This window comes from Macrosteles quadrilineatus, unplaced genomic scaffold (assembly GCF_028750875.1).
Source record: "Macrosteles quadrilineatus isolate MER2022 unplaced genomic scaffold, UCM_ALF_1.0 Scaffold_8__2_contigs__length_117827958, whole genome shotgun sequence".
In the NCBI taxonomy this organism is placed as follows: domain Eukaryota; kingdom Metazoa; phylum Arthropoda; class Insecta; order Hemiptera; family Cicadellidae; genus Macrosteles; species Macrosteles quadrilineatus.
In genome coordinates this window covers 3,113,561-3,138,370 of record NW_026542601.1, presented here as the reverse complement: position 1 = coordinate 3,138,370, position 24,810 = coordinate 3,113,561, and the positions used below count along the sequence as shown (strand labels likewise).

Sequence of the window (24,810 nt, the reverse complement as noted above, 5' to 3'; positions counted from 1 at the left end):
TTTTCATATATTTCCCTTGGGATAGGCCCCATGGGCTTCCACATTTTCCATGTTTACATTTTGAAAGAATGTAAACATATCAATTAATTATTTAAGTCAGCTGTTAATACTTAAATTTGACAGTTCGAAGAGCAGAGGTTAAAAGGTACAAGTTCTGCTCCGGATTTTTTTTTTCACAATTTTATTTACAATCTGTTTATTTTTAGAACATTTAGCAAATACAATAACAACTTTTAATAAAACGTTAGTTAATCTCTATCCATTGACAGAGCTAACTTAAAAATATTTCAATGAACAAATAAATATGTAAATAAACAAGGGAAAATTAAATTGTTCAAACAAAATGTGTGCTTAGATCCAAAACATAAATCCCTTTTACGCCATACTACATTATTTTGACGAACTTCCCACGCAAGGATTTAGTCCAGAAAACAGCTGTTTGCCGCCAGCTTATTCAAATGGGGTTTCATTGCGTAATACTGTTCTGCAATGAGTTTTGCCGGACACCAATCAGCTGATTATACTGTATTTGCGTGGCAATGATTTAGTTATAAACAAAAACATAACCTCTCTTAGAGGTTATGACTAGTGATGTTTAGTCCTTTAGTTGGTGGAAATATATAAGGATTTGTACGAATTAAGTAGTGTGGCGTAAACTATCGTACGTAACTCGTCCAAAATGTGTGTACCGGACTCGTATGGTAATCCCGTACTCGACTTCGTCTCGCACGGGAACGTCCACACTCGTCCGGTAAACACTTATTTTCAGGACTAGTAACGTAATATACTATTAGCCTGTATATACTGGTACTGTTGTCCAAGAGGTTTAGAGCCAGGTGATTAGGGTGATTTTCAAGTTTCTTTAAATATTTTGCACTAAATTTGGTTATTTCCTCTGCTCCGGGTATGTTCTAAAAATATAAAACAAGCATTTTAAAGTCAAGATAAAACATCTGATTAGAGATAATAATCAGGTTTTGGTTATATATTAACAGACCATATAAAATATATTTAACATATTTACACATTAAAGACTAAAAAGTTGAAAATAATTTATAAATAAAAACCTGTTTAAAAACAAAATGTTTTGAAACGCACTAAAAAGTAGAAAATAATTTATAAATATGTTGAGAGTATAAATACTTGTAAGATTTAAAACGAAAAACGTTGGGTGCATGCAATTAATTGATAATAATACATTAGTTCAATAGGTGAAGGTAATTGTAAATTATCAATTGCATGTACCCCACGTTTTTCGTTTTAAATCTTACAAGTATTTATACTCTCAACATATTTATAAATTATTTTCTACTTTTTAGTGCGTTTCAAAACGTTTTGTTTTTAAAAAGGTTTTTATTTATAAATTATTTGTAAACCTTCATTCGAAATGTTCATTATCAGAAAGTTTGGTTAGGTTATTACAGTTAAATTAATTTAAATTTAACCTACAAACGACACGTTTTGACAGCTACAGTGATAGAGCTAACAATTTCCCACGAACAGTTCGGCTATGCACGGTATGATGCGTTCTGCACGGCGCGGTGGTGGTCTGACGGCAAGGTCTCCCACGGTTAGTAGGCCTATCGAAGTGTAAATAGTCCTTGGTATGGTAGCTTTATTTTTGTAAAATTTAAGCTAAGCCCAGTTGGCTAATCAGTAGTTTGTGCACCTTGCTTTGACAAGTAATTACACATACAGACAGACAGACACCAGCTTTAGATTTATACATTATTATTGATTATGTTATAAGCCAATCATCGGTCTCCAAGTAAAAGACACGATTCTCGGCTTCTCAAAGAATAATTTTGGATCAGGCAAAACAACTACTTAAATCGAAACTTCTCCTAATTGAGGTAGTCTTATATTTGCCACGCAAAAATCACTGCGAGTGTCAACAGATACAAAGTCTAATTTGTTTAATACCGCGGGGTTAATTTGAAAAATAGTGCATAATTTTCAATGTATTTTGTTATGTTATCTTTCTAGCTTCAGCCAATATCGCTAATGATGTGCATACAGTATTAAATTAATAGAAACATATAAACAACAGTGGATTAAGTATTCAGTGATACCTGGCGGAGACTGAGCGAACTGTTTCGTACCGTTAGTGACACCTGGCTCCGCTAGGTGAGCTGTTGTGTCCCTTGACGATGACAGTAGTGGCATCTAGCGGTGATACACGAAACACATACACTACTGTTGTTAATACATAAAAAAGACTTATGAAACTATTGTATAAAATGATCATAAATCAACACATCGCATCCAAGAAAATCAATCTTCATCATGGTCCAATATCTTGCCAATCTGGAAAAATTACACTCATAAATTCATTTAATATATTGAAACCCTATGAGATATGGGAATTTGCTTAGTCTGCAAATTTTCGGTGTAATTGATCGTAATCGCAATCTTTGGGCTATAATATTCCGTTAAAATCATTGCCAACCAAATTTACAGTTCTCCTTAACCGATTTTATCAATAAAGGGTCATTGGAAAGCTGTAGATTTACTATGAAAGTTTGTTTTTGTTAGGATAAATGGCGAAAATTAAAAGAAATATGTTTCCTTAAGAAATACATTGAAACGGGGTGTTTCACATATTTTGTTTGGTGGCAACTTTTGGCAGTCTCTACTGAATATTTTCAAGAAATACCTAATAGTGTTTTGTAGATATCTCTTTCCACTTTGGTCAATTTCCCCACTATTTAAACGTAATTTGCAAAAAGCTAAGCTCCAAATTTATAGTGGTGAGACAGTACTGAGTTAGAAATATATTTTTTTAAATCTTAACTTATTTAAATTTTATAAAATCTTATAATCTCAACATAAACCGCTGCCATAATCTTCTAATGTGTCATTGGGGGATGTTAGTAGTCGTTGTGGAGTGGGAGGTGAGGGTTTCAAGATAGCTTTTTGACAACCATTTTAATAATTTACTAACAAATATTTTAACAGAGTTTGCAATTTCTGCAAGACGATAATTTTGGCATATTTTCCGACACATTTATCCAATTCCATACTAAACATTTCCCAGTAGATTTTTCCATTAATTAATCGTTGAGGTGGACAGTTGAATTAAGGTTGCGTGAAGAAGGTTATTAGGACGGGAGAATATTCAGAGTCCAGCTTGGGCAAAAATGTTGAATTATTGGTCCGATTATTTTGATTGGCTATGGCTTATCCTTTTTCTTGCATTCTTATCAATTATTCGACGTATCAATAGTAATGTACACTAACATCATCGTAATATACCGAACTAAATAATCACAAATATCTAAACAGCTGGGCTTTAGCAAAGTTTTGAAAACAAGGAAATCATTTTGAGAGGTAATTGTTGATGAATTTTTGTTTTCAGACTTAGTTTATTATGTTGCAATTAGACAAAAGACATGATTAATCACATGGGCTAAAAGCGTCTTTTCAATCCTAGCCAGTTTACAAAACTTGAGCTTGGGCCGAAAAGAGCCAAACGCCTTAGTAAGGAAAATATATTTTCACCACACTATGATGTTTTTAGCTGTTTTACATACGTTAATTGGTGGCTGAAATAAGTTACGTTTTGCCGACCAAGCCAGCTGTCATCGTCATTTGGGGACCGAGCAGGGTACATCCCTAGGGCCGTAAAATCAGCTGTCCGCTTACTTTCTTCAAACATGAATGCTAAATACACAATCAGTATCACCGTTGCCTAGCAACTATTTATTATTATTTTTGCTGATTCCTCAAGTGATTTCTTCACATAACCTTAAAGTTGTGTTGACTGTTAGCATAGATAAAGATACTCCTTGTTTTATCTATGCTGTTAGTGTACATTCTTATTGTGGCGAATAGTGGTAATAGGGTATAGTGTGGTGAAAAATAGCGTGTTGTTGATATCAGCTGTTGTTTAAAATATTTACACTAGGTCTAATCATTTTGTCGTGCACTTTGGGTCTAACATGGTTTTCGACCAAATGCTGATTTCAAAAGATAACAGAAAATATTACAGTAACAATATTCTTTGATCTGTTGTGGTTTTCTTGTGGATAACGCACTGAAAACCCGATGACAACGTTGAATATGACCATATACATAAATAATTAAATATGGACTGGCATCCATGCTGCGGTTACCATAGGTTCTGGCGCACACCGCTGGGAGCGCCGTGTAGTTACGTAGCGCGTACGCCGTAACTACACGATGCTCCAAGCTGCTCCAGCTCAGCTGACGTTCTTTTTGTCTATGATATGACGTATCGTCAAAAAGTAACAACTTTCTTTTGAATATTCTAAACATTGGTAGTAAACATTCCGAGTCGTGGCTTTAGGATTTACCAAAGCGGGTTGTGTTTCGATTTTCTTGGAGATGTAAATTTTTGGTTATAACTTAAATGATAGTGTGATATTAGATTTACTTAATTGGTAACACTAGAAATAAATGCTATTGACAAAGCTAGAAATATTTAAAAAAAATATATTGTTGAAGAATTAAAAGTATTTGAATAATTTCTTTACCAGATATATAGAGATATTGTGGACTATTATTGGGATTTTGAAAGTACATAATGATCATTCCTCTTTGATCAAACTATAGGTTTGCGTAGATCTCATCGTTACAAATACTTAAGATTACTACAAAGGAGTTATGACGACAAAAATTTAATACAATTCTAGACGCGCAAGGACTCAAGGCGTGACTGGCACCAAACAAGAATGGAAGTTGAAGGTAAACAAAGTAACATCCTTGAGACCTTACCCACCAGTTGAAGCTGCTCATGTTACATCATATTGGAGAAAACTCTTGCCGACTGGTTCAACAACCTTTGTGACCTGGAGATCGGGAAGACAGGAAGTAAAGACCACGTAACATTAACCTCCTCCAGTGAAAGTGCTTTCACTTTTACTCCACAACTCGCCACATCTGTGACAAACTCGAGGTTTGTAGGTTATGTGCGGTGCATATTTTGAAGGTTATGTCCATCCTTGTGAGGTTTGATCTAAGTAAATCAGCTGATTTGTGTTGTGACGTCCGGTTGTGATATCCCCACTTCTTGTTCTTCGCTCCACGCTTTCCTTTGACTTAGCTGTTCATTGCTGGAAGTTCGCGCGGCATCCGTAGTGTCTTACAGTATTCGCTCGAAATATCCCAAAGGTACGTATTAATGATTCGAATGTTAAGATTTTAGTTGGATAAAATAACAGAATAAAGTTGTTAATAATTTCAAAAGTGTTAAGAGTTGGAGTTTAGATAATCTGTTGTTAAATTTAACAGTAAAATATAGTTTTAAACTTTATGGTTATATTTTGAAAATTTTGATAGTAATTTATTTTACATCATTTAGGACTAAAATTTTATTTTAATTATGTTTAATACAAAGAGCTAGTGTACAATATATCTATAAAAAAGATCAGAACTCTTCTTATCGTAAATGTGCTTCATTTATTGATTAGGAGTTTAATTTCCCTATATAGGTAGGCAAACACTATATTAAGGATATCATTTGAATTCGTAGGACCTAAATTGAACGCTTTTGTCGATTTTGCTAGTTATTTACTATACTACGTACGGACCATACGCAAAATTCCATAGGCTTTTGTATCTATAGAAAATCAATGTAAAGATTAAATTTATGCCTTTAAATTTCCTGTTTCTGTTTTGTATATTTATATTGTGTAATATGAATAGTTCAACATATAATTACCTTGAATTGAACATGGCCGTTTTGTTGATCTTTCGGGTTCAAAGTCGATTGAATTACTTAAAGATAAGGTGCAAATTGGAAAATAATTTAATTTGAAATGAAAGCAACAATGTTATTTCATGGCCCTATAAGATTTACAGAATAATTTTGTGAGTAGTATGTATTTTACATCTAAGGATAACCGCGAATTTCGATTGCTTGTTATTCCAACGAAGCGCAGATTGAGTCAAACCCACATTTTACCACGCATTTATTAGGATGATATATATGATAGTTACTGATTCTGTTTAGAATCACAATCACAACTTACAAAAAATCACTCTTCGTGGCATGGATCAGACTAGTCTGTGTCATATTATACAAAATAAAGCTATACAATACAGAATAAAAAAACTTTCAAAAACTAAAACACTGTGATAAATATTTTGAGATTAATATTATAGCTAAACACATTTGCACTGTTAATAATTTTTTGAAGATTTAATTTTCTGTAACGTGTAAAACAATATAAGTGTGAATTCGGAAAAAAGAGGAAAACGTGTAAAAAAGGACTTGAGGTTATTCTTGTACAACGGTTAACTTTATAGTGTATGAGTACGCCCACCCGCTCTTGGTACAAGGATGTTAGGTTCGCTATGGTCTTATATAATAGGATATACCAATTACCCTTATAGATCATAAAAACAAAGCTCCTATGATTTTCTTCGTATTCAAAGTACATTATTTGTTGTCAATGTTATTTTGTTTAGTTTAAGTGGATTTATTTTAAAAATCACAACAAATTTAGAAACTGTTGACAAAACAATGTTTTTTTATAAATTTTAAACTGCTTATTGAACATTCACTCTTATGGATCCTTAATCCTCTTATGGATCCTTAATCTTCTTATGGATCCTTAATCCCAATCAATCCTTAAGAGTTAGCTGGAGACAGTTTAAAAGAGGTGTTTCTATGGGATATATCTAGAGGAAGATTTTTCTTACTATTCTTTCCACTTTCGTGTTGATAATAATAATAAACATCATCTACCCTACATAAATCGAGCGGAACAGCTGATTTATGGCTCATCTATGGCGTAACTCACTGAACTGTTGAATTGTGTTTTTACATAGCAATGCCATTTTACAACTGGTGAATCTAATTTTACAAAAGCTTGCAAACAAGATTGTGTGATAAAAGTGCCAACAAATTCCCTTCCTCAAAATCAACAAAATTTCCGTCATTTATTGTTGAGTGAGATTAAATAGTGTTGTACTCGTCAATAGAAATCCCCTTAAGTGAATGTACTTAATGGCCGTTAATATACAGTGAAACTTCCGCACTCTCTGTTCTAAGAATTTGTTTTGCTGACACCTTCAAAGACAAACATCAAAACACTGTAATAAGGAAATGACTAAGTATCTGGCTTAGGGAAAGATCTTTACTGATCAGCTGGCGAGTCTGATAAGATAAGACTTTGCTAAAACCTCGCGATCAAGTCATCATTGATCTTTAACCGATCAGCTGTAGAGTCTGATAAGATAAGACTTTGCTAAAACCACGCGATCAAGTCATCATTGAAGATCTTTAACCAATCAGCTAGAGTCTGATAAGATAAGACTTGCTGTTCTGTTCTGTTCTTTGTGATGTTCAAATCCAGAGAGCTGAAACCCTACTGGACTGAGGCTGTTTTAGGACTTAGTCCTCTTCAGCCATGGAAAGGATAGCAGCATAGTAGCAGAGACGTGTAAATAAAATCTCGCGATCAAGTCATCATTGATAGTTGATTGGTTTTGATTTCCGACGTGTTGTGGCGCGATTAATACGCTATTTACATTGGCTTCTGCTTCAAAATTACGTTTATGTAATCCCATGTGTTATTACGCGTAATCTAAAGCATTATGCTTTGGGAAAGAGAAGATTGTAGCTAAACTTTTAAATTGACACTAGAGGACCTATGCTGCTCCGCAGCGTTGAAATAAATATCCGAGAAATAATCGAATTTGTGGTTATTAATTGAGTAATGCAGTATCTTGAACTTAACTGATTCAAACGATCAATAGCTCAAATTAAAGCCTATAATTTACTGATTATTTTGAGTCTCAAACATAAAAAAAACATAAACAATACTGGAGCTATTGATTTTTAATCATAGAAAAACCTTATAAAAATAATTGTTACGTCGGTTGTTCACCTTGCGTTTGCTTGAAACTCGTCCGATTTGAATAAGATAAGACCTAGGCCTGGGACCGATTTAATTTTTCATTTCGATGTCCCAAGAGGCCACATAATAATGTCCGTGAACGCGATTACTTGAGTAACTTTTGTCAGATTTTTATGAAATTTGGTTTGTAGCTGTATGACGGGATAAAATGAAATGCGTTTGCGAACCAGCATCATCAGACCATGGGAAGGGGGGTTTATGAGGGATTTTATGAGCTAATTATTGGGTTTCCCAATTTTTTATCCTCAGAACATGGAAGATACTAATTTATCGCTTCCATTGTGAAGAGCTTAAAAACAAATAATTTAGAATATTGTTCTAATAGAAGTTTTTTGTACAGTTATTGATTAAAGAGGGAATTAAAAATTTCTATGTTATTCTTATGAAGAATAAGCAAACTTTGTATTTGGGTAGCTTTTGGATATATTTCGAGCAAATGTATTTATTTTATATTTATACTAAGCGATTTAATATTTTACATAAAACAGCAATTCATTACCATCACTGTAGCAGAGATTCTAGGTATTCATTTAATCAAATGTTATTCAAACAGATTCAAGTGAAACTCTAACCAGGTAAATGGAAAACAATCACTTAGGGTAGTCTGAATATTTGCTGCGGTGGGGATATTATTTCCTGAAATCGGGCATCTATTAGGGACATAATAAAGAGCCTATTTAACTACAAGGAAAACAGCTGAACTTGACCACAGTGAGAAGTAGAAGAAGAATCAGGTCAGAGGATTCGCAAAAACATCATTCAAATGCAAATTGCACTTTAATGGGTCTTGTTTAGACTACATGTTCCTATCACGTCTGTATAGCTGTTGCGTTACATAATCTAACTAATAAAAGGGTTTTTTAGGACGGGAGAGATGATTTATTACTGAGATTATTATGGCATTTAAGATTTCATAAAAAGTAATATGGTTAGAAGATTATAGATTAAAGATAAGGCTGCGTTGTAGGAGGTGGATGATATATAACTGTTATGCTATTATTATATATTTTGTGTAAGAAACAGACAGGTTGAATTCAAAACATAAGACTTCACATAAAGTCAAGATGTGTTTTACATAGTGCAGTGGATAAGAAATCATGATGAAAATGGATTTTCCATCGTAAATCTATATGAATAAAAATGAATACCTTTTTTGATGGTATTCCATGACTCGAGAACGAGTGCACCGAATTGGATGACACTTTTTTTTGTTGTGTTCCTTAGTGCCAGGGGAAGGTTTTTATGTAAGAAAATTTAGAATCCATCCACCATTATTTAGTAATTTGATTTAAAAAATAAAAAAATGGCCTTTACATTAGCTCACTCACTTCAACCTGGAGGCGAGCGAGCGTAGCGAACGAGCTAAACCTGAAGGCGAGTGAGCGAGCTCCAACCATCGATAGCCTATATAACTACAGTATATATATCGATATTATTTATTACATCGTAGTTATATATCGATGGCTCCAACCAAAATGTGAGTGAACTTAGCTAACGAACTTCAACCAGGACGTGATTGAGCGATCCGAACGAGCTCATCTTGAAAATGAACGAGCATTTGACATAAAACCACATTAGGACAGGACGACGTCTGTCGGGCAAGCTAAACAATAATATTCATCCAGATTTTGTAAGTCTAATTTGCATTCATCAGTACAAATTAGACTTAAAAATCTGGATAATTCCTTTAGAGAATTAGCTTTATAACCGTATACCAATAAAACATCCAATAAAATGTCGTATGCATTTCATTTTACATAAGTAAACAGCTACATGCTCCGTCCAAAATGTTTTTCTTTAGCAATTAATATCACGTGATCCATTTATATATTTAACAAATTCCAGTTAAATCCAAAATTATTTAAGTTTGAACACGTTATGTTCTAGGTATGTTATTTCTATCCTGGTTCTGATCATACTCCAGTAGGTAACGGGCCGAGCCCACGCCTCCTAATATCATCAATGATGGCGCATAGTCATACTATGCTATCATTGACTATCCAACTTCACTACTTTTGCCAAATGCTTTTAAAGGGTGGTCAAAATATCGGATAATCCAGTTTGAACAAATCTATACACTACAAATAAATCTAGTATAAAATCCCAAAAATCGTAGCTTTAACCCAACGTCAAGGAGCTATAGCTATCAAGGAACTTTAAATTATTTTGGTATTTCCCACACTTAATTCAATTTTCCGAGAAAGATTGTGAGATAAGATTGCAAGAACATGTTTATTAAATCATTAAACCGGAAGTCGAGACGCGCGTGGAGACGATTATGTTATTCAATAGGCATTTGCAGTCTGTGTATGTAATTATATATCAACGCGCGGTACGACCAATGCTAATGATTTCCTCTAGATAGATTATTGTTTTAATGGATATTTGTAACATCAATGAGTTTTAAAACTACAAGTAGTCACTGATAGTCAACCCAACTACAACTTTAAGGTTACCTATGTGAAGAAATCATTTGAGGAATCAGCAAAAATAATAAGAAATAGTTGCTAGGCAGCGGTGACAATAAAACAATTCTATTGCAATGCTATGGATACTGATTGTGTATTTAATATGCATTCTTTTAAGAAAGTAAGCAGTCAGCTGATTTTGCGGCCTAAAGGATGTAAACCCTGTTCGGTCCCCAAATTACGATGACAGCTGGCATGGCCAGCAAAACGTAACTTTCAGCCACCAATTAACGTATTAAAACAGCTAAAACATCTTAGTGTGGTGAAAAGTGTTTTACAGCACCTGCCGTTACAAAAGCACATTTGATCATTCAAACTTCAGTACACCCTCACAGTTCTTAACATTTGCAACATTTTGATTTTCCTAACAATTTCGTTAATTTTGTGAACTTTTGTTTGGCTGTCTGTCAGTATTCCGGAACCGCCATGACCATGTGAGGTATCGAAAGACAATGAACTACCTAAGTACCCTCAAGATATTGGCTATGTGGTGATTAGAGTGGAGGGCTTTGAATAAACTAGTTGCTTAAGAAAATGCATCTGTCACGTGCCTCACGTGTCCATATCCGGCGGTGTCGCTCATAACGCAAGAGTCACACAAACGTAACGTAATTGACAAGGTCAGTGTCACTATCACAGAAAAAAATTACCTTCGAATGTCAAGGTGAATATAATTTGTTGAGTGCATGAATCAGCAGTCATGAAGTTTAATTGACTACCTACAAGTTTCAAATTACATATTTTTTTGAATGACTGGCTGGACTTTATTTGACTGAAGTAAAAAAATGAAAAGTGACTAAGCAAAGGTTGCTCCATATTGTATTTTTTGGTGTCTTGTGATTTTGATTTAGAATCACGAGATGTATTGATTTATGAAGTTAAATCTTTAGCTTGAATAAAACTGGATACCACCGTAGTCATCATACACATTCTAGGTCCTAGATGAAAGATTTAGTGAAATGGGCGAAGGTTATAGAATATAGATGATTGATTCTGGTCCATTTAATGAGACACTCAAGTTTAGATACTCACCATCATTGTTAAGTGTGTTTGATGTAAAATGAATACTCACTAAACATAACAATTCTAAGCCATATGCTAGGTTAAGAGGTCAATTATAATCGATTCAGTTTATAACTATTTAGTTTTTGAATTGTAATTTGGATAAACGACCTTGTTTTAACATTCTCAGTTGTTACCAACAGGAATTGTCTATATATATACAGGAATTGTAGCAGGATATTGTCTACACTTATGAAGCAAAGAATAAAAAACACTCAATGAGATTCTTGATTGGACAGACAATCAGTCACAGTCAGTGTCCTGTCATTTGTCTTGCGCAGCCATCATACCAATGATGACCCGGATCTTCTTGGCTGACGTAAAAGTTTAATTGATAAATCCGTCTGACCTTTGCGTTCGATAACATTTCGTGGAATTATTCTATGAAATCTCATCCTATCTAAAAAAATCCTCCTCACCTTTCTTTGTCCAGAAACAAATTAAGAAGGTTTGGTGAACACTCGTGGTAATGGTTGATGTATGAAGCTTCATCTTCTTCAGACTGTGACTGGGGTGTTCTGCTGATGAATACAATGGCAATCCCAATGCCTGAAACTTTGAATAGGTAAAAATCTGGCTCCCTTCACCTTTACAGGATAAATATTGGAACGTTGAACCACAGGGACAATGGTTTAAAAGCTGCGCGAATTTGACTCTATCTGCAATCTCATGTTCGAATTTGTAGGACTTGACAATTTTTGGCAAAGAGTAACACACATCAATAGCTGATGATGTTGACTTTTTAACACAATTTAAAAATTATTCCAAGAGAGAAACATGGATATCTACAAGATGTCATGCAGGATAGAAGCAGAATCGTTCTACAGGATTAAACTTACTATGTTAAAATTTAACTATGGCTCTGGACGCCAATACCTCATCGCTTTAAATGATAATTAAAACTTCCATGGAGATTTTGGTCGTAATACTCTTAAAGATTTAATTTTCCGCTGATTCACCATATCCACTTAATGAGGATCTGGATATCTGCTTTATTATTTCCAAACAAAAATTTAGCATTTAGTTGATGTAATTTCGTAGTTCAACCACAGTAAACTGAGCCTTTAAAATGCTTTACTCTCTTCCTACATCACAAAGGTTCAATTCTAAATGAATTGAAAATTCCTTTGAATAATTAGGTCGTTGTCGAAGATCTTCGTTCTTCCTCATTCTTCAACACGTTGATTCTAAATAGTTTGGAATGGCTATAAAAACTAGAAGTTGATTACTGGTGTTGATTGGCGTAATTTTCTCACCAGCCTCACGTGATCTAATTGCAGATCGTCGAACACGACCTTGAATGTCCTTGATCAAGCCATTACTCATGTCTACGTGTTGTCTGTCACATCAGCTCAATCTTTTTGTGAGTTTGGAAGAAGAAATTCTCTTGTGCGTGTTTGCGGAAAACTGTGAACACCAGAGTTGACACCAGTTGCCAGTTGGTGAACACTGGTGACGGAAGAATTATTGTTGCATTAAGCTACACGTATTAGCAAACTTGACTTATCAGGGTATTGCATAAAGAAGCAATAACTGAATGAAATGAATAAACAGGTAAAGATGTTCGTAATTCTAAAATCTAGATCTTCAAATTAAGAATACCAAGAAAATTCTGATAAATTTATTGTCAACCAGGTAACATCTTATTTTATGCCAAGAGAAAATCTTCGGATTTCTATCTTCTTTATTATCAATTATGCTATATTCAGAAGGATTTCAGGTAATAACCCAGTGGAAGGACATTGACAAGGGTGGTTTTCATGGAATATGGTTCTAGGATCTGAGTGCGGTCGTGCATTAATTGCTCCAAAGAGTTCCTTAATTGCGCCAAGCCCTCAAAGGGCCACCAAAAATGCTCCTTAGATGCGCCCAGCCCAGGCCACGTAAGGATGAGTTTCCGGCAGAAGGAATGGCCTTGTTTATGCGTCATCCTAACCTAACATAAACTAACTTAACCTAATCTTCTAAATTATACAGTCAAAACGGCCGCCACTTGGTGTAGTTAATAAACGTATCGGGTGGCTCCCTGAGTAGTTGGCGCAATTAATGCCCGCCCCAGAGTACGTACCTACTCGTAATTCACGTTTGTGGTTTAACTTAGAATGAGTATTTAATATTCCAATTTCAAAATGGAAAGAAAATGGTCAGCATGTTGTTGACAGGAAACGTATGTGCTTTAAAATAAGATTGAACGTCAAACCACTCGTTTTTGGAATAGGATTAAACTTCTCACGACCTTTTTTATGCCTCTGACGAATCTGATGATGATACGTAACTGAATCAAATTAATTTGTTTCAGCAAAAAAATATTACGATGAAGAAATGTATGGATCGTGATATTGGGTTATGTTTTAAGTTGGTGAGACTATTTCTCTGCACATTTCATTAAACTCAAAAATGAATATCACATTCTAATCGTCACGTACCTCAACTAAAACCCTGCAATTTTCTGTTGAAATCTAACCTCACTGTTTTTATTGCAACCACATGCGCATAGTTTAGAAAGCGGCGCGGCAGAAACTACTTTTAGTAACCCTAGTTCCTGGTACTGCGTCTGCAATTACGCATTGCGTATTCATATTCTTCCAGTTTTCACATTTGACTTACAATTCTCGTTGCTCCCATAGACTGTTTCCACACAGACGGAAGACGAGATGATTTTTATTTGAATCTTTGTATGTAAAGAGCAAATACTAGATTTACGGGGTTTCATTAAATCGTAAACAGTACCTAAAAGCACGTTAAGAATAAGCAAAACATGGAATAAATTACCGAAAAAGTTAGGAGAAACTGTTTATATAACTTCTACTGTCCCTTACAGCGCCATATTTCAAGAAAACAGACAAAACTAAAACACAAATAATCCAATTTGGTGCTGTTTTTTTATATTTATTTTCAAAGTTGCTGCAGGTATAGAATAAGGAAGCTTATAACTCTTGTAAAACTTATGAAACGAAGTTGTTGCAAGTTGCAAGTATTAATTAAAACAAACTTATGCTAATAAAGTCATATTGTTAAACTAGAAATTTTCGAGCTCTTCATTGTATTGTAAACAAAAGCAATCTGATAAACCTTTTTTCGACCATGCTGTGATTTTGTTAGCGATGACCTTTGTTCAAAGTCCTTGAGAAATTCTGGTAGCGTGTGAGTTTTATGGAGATAAATTAGTACAAGACCCCATACCTGAGGTTTTTATTACCAAACAAGAGTCACAAACAAGAACAAGATGGCATGATAGCTGAGGATGATTCATCGAAGGTAACATCCTTCAAACCAGGATGTAATGTTGGGTCATATACTCACTTTTTTTCGAGTTATGTCTTTTAGCACGTAAATTTTGAAGGAAATATGTCTTTTGTATGGGTAAACTGTAAATTTTATTTTGTGTCTGAAAGTCACTGTGAAAACTGCATTATTATTTTTTTAAATATTAACAATTTTAATTGGCAATTCAAATTTTTTGATTTAAGACTAATTTGTAAGATATTACCATTTTACTTTGCCTAATTGTTAAGCTGGTGGAGGATAAGTAACATTAAAATAAAGCTAATTTAATATAGTGTTTTTTTTTTCATTTTGTGTTTATTTTTAATACCAAGAGTGAATAATATTTTGTACTAATCTTTGCACACTGCCAACCCAGCATAGGGTCGCTTAAATGTTGTAAATGTACTGCACAATATTGTCAAGTGTACCTCAGCCTCATATGTATCAAATGCATCCAGAAAAACGTTATATCCATCAATCCAATATATTTGATCTATACGCTATTTAAAAAGTATTCACTAAATGCAGGCACTATCTATATACGACGCACTGTAGTGTTCCAACTGTGGGAATTAGTTTTTTCATCCAAACCAAAATAAAATGAAATTATAAATATTTCAAAAGACCCATAGTCTTGATCGCTAAAGGTAATATGTACAACATTCGGACAAAATAAGCCTGTTGCCCCACCTCATCACAGATAAAAGAACCCTACTAGTGCTCTTCTATGACCTCATGCAGCGTCATACAGTAGTGATATAACTATATTCCGAGTCGTGCTACGTGCTGGGTTTATCCCGCACGTTGTCAGGGTCACGTTTGCAGCTCAGAGGCGCCTACGTGCTCTTCTGAGTGGTCCTACAGGATGGGGTTCCAGGAACTGACTGGAACGACTGGAGGCTTCAAGGTCGAGTATAGGACATGGGTCAGGTCAGACCATTGACTTGTAAGTGGTAGGCCAAATAATAGCCCTCTGAATCAAGGAATGACTGGCTAAGCTGAGTGGTACACCGCAGCAAACCTGCAGACTAAGCGAATTACAATTTGTCTAAGTGGATTTTTACTAAAATATTTCCAAAGACATGTTTATTCTCAATTTAAATACTATTAGACAATTTACAATAATGCGTCAATGTTAAAAATTATTTGTTTTTTAAGCTCCACATTGGCGTAATGAAAATTAGGAATTTTCATATTTTAAGTGTAAAAATGTGAAATAATTATTTTTTGAACATTTAAAAACTCCATAACCCTGCGATGCCATGACCCGATCTTACTGGTTGGCGAACTCATTCAAGTTTTTGCCACATGCGGTAATAGCTAATTTCCTATAGGGAAATTCGCTAAAAGGTTGCCCCATCGATCCTGATAAAAGTCAATACCATAGTCAGTAACTAGCTTTTTAATGACTCGACTCTGATCATTGGGCATTGGGCTTTAAATCAATCATCCTGACTGATGAAACAGCTGATCTTAGTCAGTAACAAAGCTACATAGATCATATCTCACTCCGTTCTTGTCTACTCCTTTGGATCTACCGATGTGGTTTTACACTCATTCTTCACTGGTATTTAGATTAAAATACGCACCTAGTATATAGTCTGGCGTCCCCATCTCTATTAAATTGAATAAAATGATTATTCAGGGAGAAACATACTTTATTAAAATTATTTTGAACTAAAAAGGTTTATTCAATATCAAAAATACCTATTGCAACAATACATTACAAAATATATTAAAATTTAATCTCCTTCAGGGCATATTTTTTCCACTTCACCTTAGGTAGGTAGGAACTAACAGCAAATATATAGTATTTGACCAAGAGCTTATCTCCAAATTCAATGCTGTAGTTACAGTGTTCCTTTTTATTTGACATAACCATTGATTTATTTATCTTGTATATTTATTTTAGACCCACTCAATCAATCAATCAATGACATTTGTCATAGTTAAACTCACAAACCTGTTGAACTTTGAACTTGAGGGATTCTAATTCTGGTCGGTAACTAATTAGTAGTTTCTTACTTAACATACCATTTTTTATTTCTGTCTTTAAACATTTTTTGCTTCAGATATAAAATAGATTGTAGGCAAAAAGAGATCAAAAACCTAAACAAAATAAAACCACGGAAAAGGCAAAACTTTTAACTATTGGCGTCAATTCCTATCAAGATGTACATTCAGATTTTTAGGTTAGGAACTAGTTTTGATAAAATTAGGACTAGATTCGTAAATAAGAACCGGTCCAAAACATTACCCAACGCATCTTCCAATATCCCAATTAGTTCCAAAAGTTCTGTTATATTATTTCATATTGTTAAGAATTATTTTTCTTGATGAGTTTCTTAAAGTTGTGTCTTCATACTCGTGTAACAGCGGTAACAGTAACAGCTGGATTGACGTTGCACGTTAATTATCTTTGGCTACCACTGTGTGTGAAATGGAGATTAATTTTGAAACCTCATAATTCTAGTGTGTGGTTGCTATGTTGATAATTAAGTACAGTAATCTATTTTTCACTCTTCATGCAATGTGTATTCAAGTTCCCCCTCTTGCAGTGGGCAATTTATTTGACGTTACGACCGCGAACCGCCAGTAGCGCCAGTGTTTCCCGCCGTGCCGCGACGTGTTGACCACTCTGCGTTCATAACAGCTGATCCTACGACAGTAGACAAGGTATTAAATAAATAAACATAGGTACTTTATATGTATATAAATACTGTTACCGGAGTTTAACGCACTAAGTATGGTTTTACAAATAATTTTACTTTACCTATCCTTGAATATTGTGTGTGACAAATAATTGTAATTGTTTTCAACAATCAGTAAAATGATCTAACGTCAACATATTAAATTTGAGCAATTTAAGCTTTCAAAAAATAACTAATATCGGTATATAACTGTATTTTTTTAGATGTTTGACAACCAGCTTAAATGTAGGGAGTTTTAAGTTTCAAAGAAATATTGTAAGTTTTGTTTAACTTTTCACAGTGATTTAATCGCATATTAAAATTTAAAGCAGTTTATAATAGAACATCTCGTTAACATAAACTAAACGTTACTAACGATGAAACTGTAAACCTAATTAGGTTATAATAGACTTTATACAAATATTTATATTTTTTATTCATTTTTCAGATGGACAAAGGGTGGATCTCCAAGCTTCGTCCAGAAGATGTCTCTCACATTAGAGAATGGATCCAAAAACAACCGCATCTTCCAACAGGGATTTCAGGTAGGGTTAGAATTATCTGAGGAAAGATTTTCTATATTTGAGAAACAGTGCACTAAAATATACTACATGAAAGTCCTTAATTTTGCTTAGCCTTTGGAACAGAACCAAACATTACATTAATTTCCATCAAAAACAACAAATATATTAGATTATTTTGAAATTATCTTTATATTGCTGATAGAGTTTATTTAAATCATATTCTATAGTAGTTCAGCAAATAATAAAATTTAAAAAATGTTTTTACCATAACGCCGTGCATTACAAAAACTCTTCATTTAAGCATTGTGGTTTGCCTTAAAGTTTAATGAAGGTTCTCATTTTGGAATTTTATGATGATATTTTCAAAAGATGTATGAAAAACTCATTTTATATATTCAAATGCAGCTTAATTTATTTAAAACAACTCATTAATGAGATATCCACAATTTGTTTGCATAATTTAAATGTATATCTTAAAGGTATACAATTGAAAATTGGTGTTGTTTGATAGGAAATTAAAATGGCAAATAGAATTGTTCTTGACTTTTTTTACATAAATATAGCCATTCAAAACAAATGAGCTATAGAAATTGAAATGGCTGTCATTTTGAAACAAAAAAATTTAACAGTTTTTTTTTCAAATAACTTCTCATAAATTTTTAGGGCCTATCCAATATTTCATAAAATTAGCTTCATGATATAAATTTTAAAACACAAAAGTATGGCAGACATCTTAATCATTTGTTGTTTTTGGGTAAAAATTTATTCTTGATTTTTAGTTTGATTTTAAACCTATATCTTTAAATTGTAACATTACCCTACCTATTATTATCTGCTCATGGTAGTCTAAAGATCACTTTCAAACTAGTTTTAGCACAAAAGTGGCACCATGTTGATCATTGCGCAACCTGTATTTTGGATGTTAAGTTAAGTGTATAACACCTTCTGTTTTTACTATATGAAAATCTTTCAACAATAATATTAACATAGTCAACATATAATACTGTATTAATTATTGCTATTCACAATAATTTTATATTTTGTTCTAATTAATTTAATATTTATTTTGCTGATTTAAAAAAATGAAATGTTAAAACTAAATTTATCTTTTTCAGATGATCAGATAAAGTTATTTATTCACAGTTGCTACTACAGACTGGAAAACGCCAAAAAGGCTATAGAGACTTTCTACACAATGCGAAGTAGTACTCCAGAATTCTTTGACAACAGATCTTTGGGAAATCCTGGATTGAAGCATATGCTTAATGTTTGGTAAGTTCTTATACTTTATACTTTCTGGGATTTTATATGCCTAAGGGATCTTTTTGATAAAATTCTAGGCAAGCAGGGTATTATGGGTCCTTACAGCCTAGACGATATACTAATAAAACAATTAACATACCCTGGCCGTAGCAAACCTGCAGACTAAGCGAATTTCCATTTGCCTGAATTGATTTTAAATTAAATCTATATTTATATAACATTAGGTTTAAAGGTGACCTAGGTTTGCTGCTACAGGGAGGCTAATAAAGTGTTTTTTTATTAACATAATAAGGTCTTGGTATAAAATAAATAAGTTTGATCAAAATATATCCATAAACAAGCAAACTACATTTTACAATATTCTCCATAAGAATAACATGGGAATTTTAAATCTGGTTCGTTCAAATCCAAGATGGCCGTTGGCTTCCATGGACTCTCTTGGAAAACCATTCAAAACTACAAAGAAAATTTCTAATCCCTCAGTGCACTAGATTTAAATTACAATCACTTTGGTGTTTGAAAAAATATCTTTGTATAATTAACTCTTAAGCAGCTGTTTGAAATTACCCAAGTTACCCGCAATACTCTAAAGGCTCTTAAACACAGTCTGTGGTCTCTCACTCATATTAAAACATGGTTCTTTCTACAAAAATGTATTAACTTGTAAAGTCCGGTTTACACGCTACGATAAAACATAAGATTGTTGGGTCGTGCCGTTGAGTCTTTAAAAAAACTCCTATGGAACTATCTTTATCACAACTCAAAACAAAAAGAAACATAACCAAAACATAAAAAATAGAATCAAAATTAAAGAAAGAATGACCATCACCAGCAGTTTCAGAAATAATATCTGCTTATTCCATCATACTGGAATTTTTATATTTCATCTTAATTATTCACAACCAACTATGAAATTATTAACCAGTTTATGATAAATTCAATTTTTCACAGCCGTATCTGCATCCTGCCGAAACCCACTCTGAAAGGTTACCACGTACTCTTCGGTCGCCTCAGCATAACAGAGCCCTCGCAGTTCAATTTGGACGACGCCATCAAACTCCTCTTCACCACGATTGACTCTCACCTGAAAGACCATGGAATGTCTGCAGGGATGATCTTCCTGTTTGATATGCAGGGAGTCTCCCTCGGTCATTTGACCAGGATAAACCTCACATCAGTGCGGAAGTACTTCATATACGTTCAGGTTGGTTCCAAGTGAGGATTGGGAAGGATTTGGAATGCAAATTAGACAGATTTTGAAAGAAATTAATACCATAGACGAAAAAAAACTAAATATAGAACGACAGCTGTGCTGCGGTTAGCATATGTTCTGGCGTCCACCGCTGGGAGCGCTGTGCAGTTACTTTGGTGTAGCACGGATATCGGTCTTTAATTCTTTTTGTCTATAATACTGTACAAAATTTATAAATTCACTAAGAATAATGTAGTCTTAGCAATGGTCCGTAATAGTTTGTAAACAAATACTACATTGGGACACAAACAGATGAATAAAATATGATGGTTCTTCTTTCTCTGTTCACAGGAGGCTATGCCAGTAAGGCTCAAGTCGATACACATCATCAATGTAAATCCAGTGATGACACACATCATGAACATCATTAAACCATTCATTCACAAACAACATTTACAGTTTGTAAGTATTACCATATAGTGTGTTTAAACAACAATGAGACGGAATGATAGTAGGTGGATTTAAACTCAAATATATGGATGAATCTTTGGGTTGTATAAGATTCCTGGTGTAGCTTTACAGACTAATATCAGCTCTCTCAGCCAGGACAGGACCGCTCTGGGCCAAGTTTGGAACAGTTATAAAAGTAAAACATTACTTTTCTCCTTAGTGGGTCCCTCAGGGTTCTGTTATCTAGCTCTGGTTTATTTCAGTAGGAACTGCATAAACTTAATTATATCATTTGTGAAGTAGTCATCCTGCTATTACGGTACTCAGTTGTGATTCTAAGGGGAGGGGCTAAAGCCCCCCTTGGGCTCTAAAATATAAATTTTCATACATTCCAAAATACTCCCTCTTATCCTGACTCCTCTGGACTGAATGTTTTTTATTGATGTTGTAGTGAATTAAAGTAAAATATTGTAATGTTATTTGTTTATAATCTAAAGAAGAAAATGACTTAAGTTAGATGTTGAGTTTTCATAGTATGTTTCATTGGCATTTTAAGATGCCTGGAAGAGATTGGGCATGCAATGAAAATAATAGGGCACACAATGCAAATAATAGGGATATGATGAGAAATAATCGTTCCCACCCTTATCAACTACACTTAGCCATTGAAAATTCAGTACAGGTAAATCTCCCTCTTTTTGAACTTGAACTAATGAATGAAGTATGAAGTTCTTAAAGATTTTGAAGTGACGCTGGCTGCTAGTTTTGATTTCTTAAATCAAACTGTAATTGAAACAAAAATATTAAGTAATTACCTAGTATTATCAACATAATACAGTTTGTGAGTCAATAAAAAGTTGAAAGAGCGAAGAGAAAGAATGAAGGAGGAAAATGGGAGATTCAAAACTCGCCCATCTCCTTATAATCAAGCACTTCTGTAAAATATAACACTTTTGTGATGAGTTTTATTTATGTTTATCAGATTCACCTTCACAGTCCTGAACAAACTGAGCAACTTTATGAACATGTTCCAAAGGAAATCCTACCTAAAGATTACCAAGGAGAAGAAGCTTCCATGGAGACATTGACAAGTAAGCTGGTACCCAACATTAGTTGTGTTTCTGCAATACAAATCAGATGGGATTTGGTCCTAGATTTGTCACACATTTCAACAATAGATAATGGTCTTGCAAATTTTTTCTATTACAAGTAAAAACCAGCTGCGGACCCATTATAGTATAAAATGTTACTAGTCCTGAAAATATGTGTTTACCGGACGAGTGTGGTCGTGTTTACTGGACGAGTGTGGTCGTGTTTACCGAACGAGTGTGGTCGTGTTTACCGAACGAGTGTGGTCGTGTTTACCGAACGAGTGTGGTCGTGTTTACCGGACGAGTGTGGCCGTGTTTACCGGACGAGTGTGGTCGTGTTTACCGGACGAGTGTGGTCGTGTTTACCATACGACTGTGGTCGTTCCCGTGCGAGACGAAGTAGAGTGAGGGATTACCATAGCCCGGTTAACACATTTTGGATGAGTGACGTACGATATTTTACGCCACTACTCTAAGTTGACTTAACAATAAAAATTCTGCACAAATCCATATACCACCGACTAAAGGACTAATAATCACTACTCATAACCTCGTTTTTGTTTATAACACTAATTGCCAATTTTAATCAGCTGGTTGCGGTGTCCGGTAAAAGCTCATTACAGTACACTAGTACATAAATGAAACTCCATTTGATTAAGCGGCGGCAAACAGCTGTTTTCTGGACTAAATCCTTGCGTGGGAAGTTCGTTAAAACATTGTAGTGTGGCGTAAAATAAATTAAATACAAATATTATAGTAAATTTTGTTTATGCATAAGGAAATTAATATAAGAGGTGGTTCTTGTTTTAAAATAACTGTGGATAGTAGTAAACTAATTTAAATACCTGTTTGCAAAAGGAAATATATTATTGAAACATAAAAGTTTTTAGACAATGTTATTTATTAGGACAATTTATACAGTTTACAACAATTTTGCAAGGACAAGCCTACCCGCACCAGTATTTATTATCACTATTATCATTTATTGGGGATTCGTCATAGTTTATCTATTCTGGATCGTCTTACCCAAGAATGAGCTAAGCAGGACAAAATTATATTTTATAAAGTTCGACAATTTCACTTACTTTTAATACATGGTCTTCTAATCATTCCTTGTTATAGCATCGATGAACTAATATAATATCTATGGTAAAATATCCTATATTTAAACAAATTAAACAGGGTTTTATTATTAATTTGTCAATGGTTTTGACAGGAGAAACAACGGACCGAATAAGAGCAAAGTCTGACTGGTTCAGACAAGAAGAAAAGATGAGAACTGACGAATCAAAACGTCAAGGAAGATCGCAAGACATCTGCAGCATTCAAGGATCATTCAAAAAGCTAGATATTGATTAAATCTTCCTGTATTATAATGAACTCAAAAGTAAGAAAAGTAATATCAGTTGATTCTTTGGATCTGCTCTGTTGACATAACAAATGTTGTAATTATTTAAATTATTTTATATCTTTGTATAGCTCTTAGGTTTAAACCGTTCAAACTATTTGGATTAATTTTTTATTTTCTGAGTAGATAGAACCCTTAAACACTTCCATAGCATTGTTTGTGGCACCTGTATTCTGTATAAATTTGGCAACATTGTGTCAAATCTCTTAGGGATAATGGATATTCACTAAAGCTCTCAGAGACGACAGCCAACTTACTGAATTTAACATATTGAAAGGTGGCAATATCCCTTTTTTACTATTGAGAATTATATTATTTATTATTGTTATATTGCGTAATAAAAGGAAGAAGTGGTCTTACAAACACCAGACATTTCAACAAATATTGCATAGTAAGCTTTTAGGTACGGTACTTAAAAGTTGTCGATTGAAATGCAAACATGTAAAAATATTGTTATGTTTCATCCCACCTTTATGCTTTGTACTGAGATTCTTACTCTCTTAGTGAGTTTGTAATTCCATATTAGATCACATGAATTCCTGACAAGTACCTGTTTTTGTAGGCCATTTAACTGAAACAATCTGGGGCATCTGTTATTTTACTGGGTAAAAGCATAGACTAACCAACACAAGTAGACTTCTCATCCCATTGTAAATTTTGAAGCTCGTTTTTCATGTCTAGTTCATGTACGCCACACTGGGCGTAAAATAATAGAAATGTTGTTTCTATTATTTTAGGGTTAATTTCTCGATTTGTGCTTTAATGTTTGGTTAAATAACTAGGGGACAATTTATTGTTTATGGTTAGATCGTATTATTTGGTTAAACGAGGTTTTAAATGACTGTATTAACGGAAAACAAATTGTAAACAAAACACGACCTCTACATAAGCCGTACAGAACTAACAAAAAAATTGTCTTCAGCTGTTCCATTAGGATGAGAAATCTACTAAGGGAGTATGTTTTATCTATGGTAAAAGTAAGGTTAGGGATTTTAAAGGTGTTTTGAAAACACTGTTAGATCTTTGTTAATTCACACCCATCCACTATTAATAAAATCATTATTAAAATCCAACACAATTGTAATAGATAGTAGCCTAAGTTGTTAAGAACTTAATAACCAAGCCACTTCCGTAGCACACTGTATGGCAGAGGCAGGCCACTATGTTCCCCTTAGAATAATAAACTGGCTATAGCTGGTCAAAACAGATGGGAAAATTTATATGAGCAATCAAAGGCAATGGTACCACCGAAATTAATAATATAAATTACTCTACTGTTAATGAAGAACTTATTCTAGGGGGAAAAATGGATAAACTATTTACAGTTGTAATGTAGAACACAATTTATCTTTGAAAATATATGTTGTTATTTAATAACAATTGTGTTATTTAATATCCATAACCACCTACATTACGCAGCCTATATAGTTACCAGTCATGAGTTCTACAGTGTATATGGTTCTGTAATTCTCAAATTATTTCTTTCCCGCTGCATTTAGATACTAAATC

The 24,810-nt window shown here is 33.8% G+C and overlaps 1 protein-coding gene across 2 annotated transcripts; it reads left to right on the top strand.

Annotated features, from left to right (window-relative positions):
- Positions 1-4,797: 4,797 nt before the first annotated feature.
- Positions 4,798-24,677, top strand: LOC128999923 (alpha-tocopherol transfer protein-like). 2 transcript variants are annotated; one of them, XM_054426707.1, is made up of 7 exons: positions 4,798-5,133; positions 17,822-17,918; positions 19,013-19,169; positions 20,112-20,364; positions 20,704-20,814; positions 21,785-21,893; positions 23,110-24,677. In XM_054426707.1, the coding sequence occupies exons 2-7, from the start codon at positions 17,822-17,824 to the stop codon at positions 23,250-23,252; spliced, it is 870 nt and encodes a 289-aa protein (XP_054282682.1). In that variant the 5' UTR covers positions 4,798-5,133; the 3' UTR covers positions 23,253-24,677. The 2 variants fall into 2 exon arrangements, with proteins under 2 accessions (XP_054282682.1, XP_054282683.1); XM_054426708.1 differs by lacking the exon at positions 4,798-5,133 and adding an exon at positions 17,299-17,359.
- The last annotated feature ends 133 nt before the right edge of the window (positions 24,678-24,810 follow it).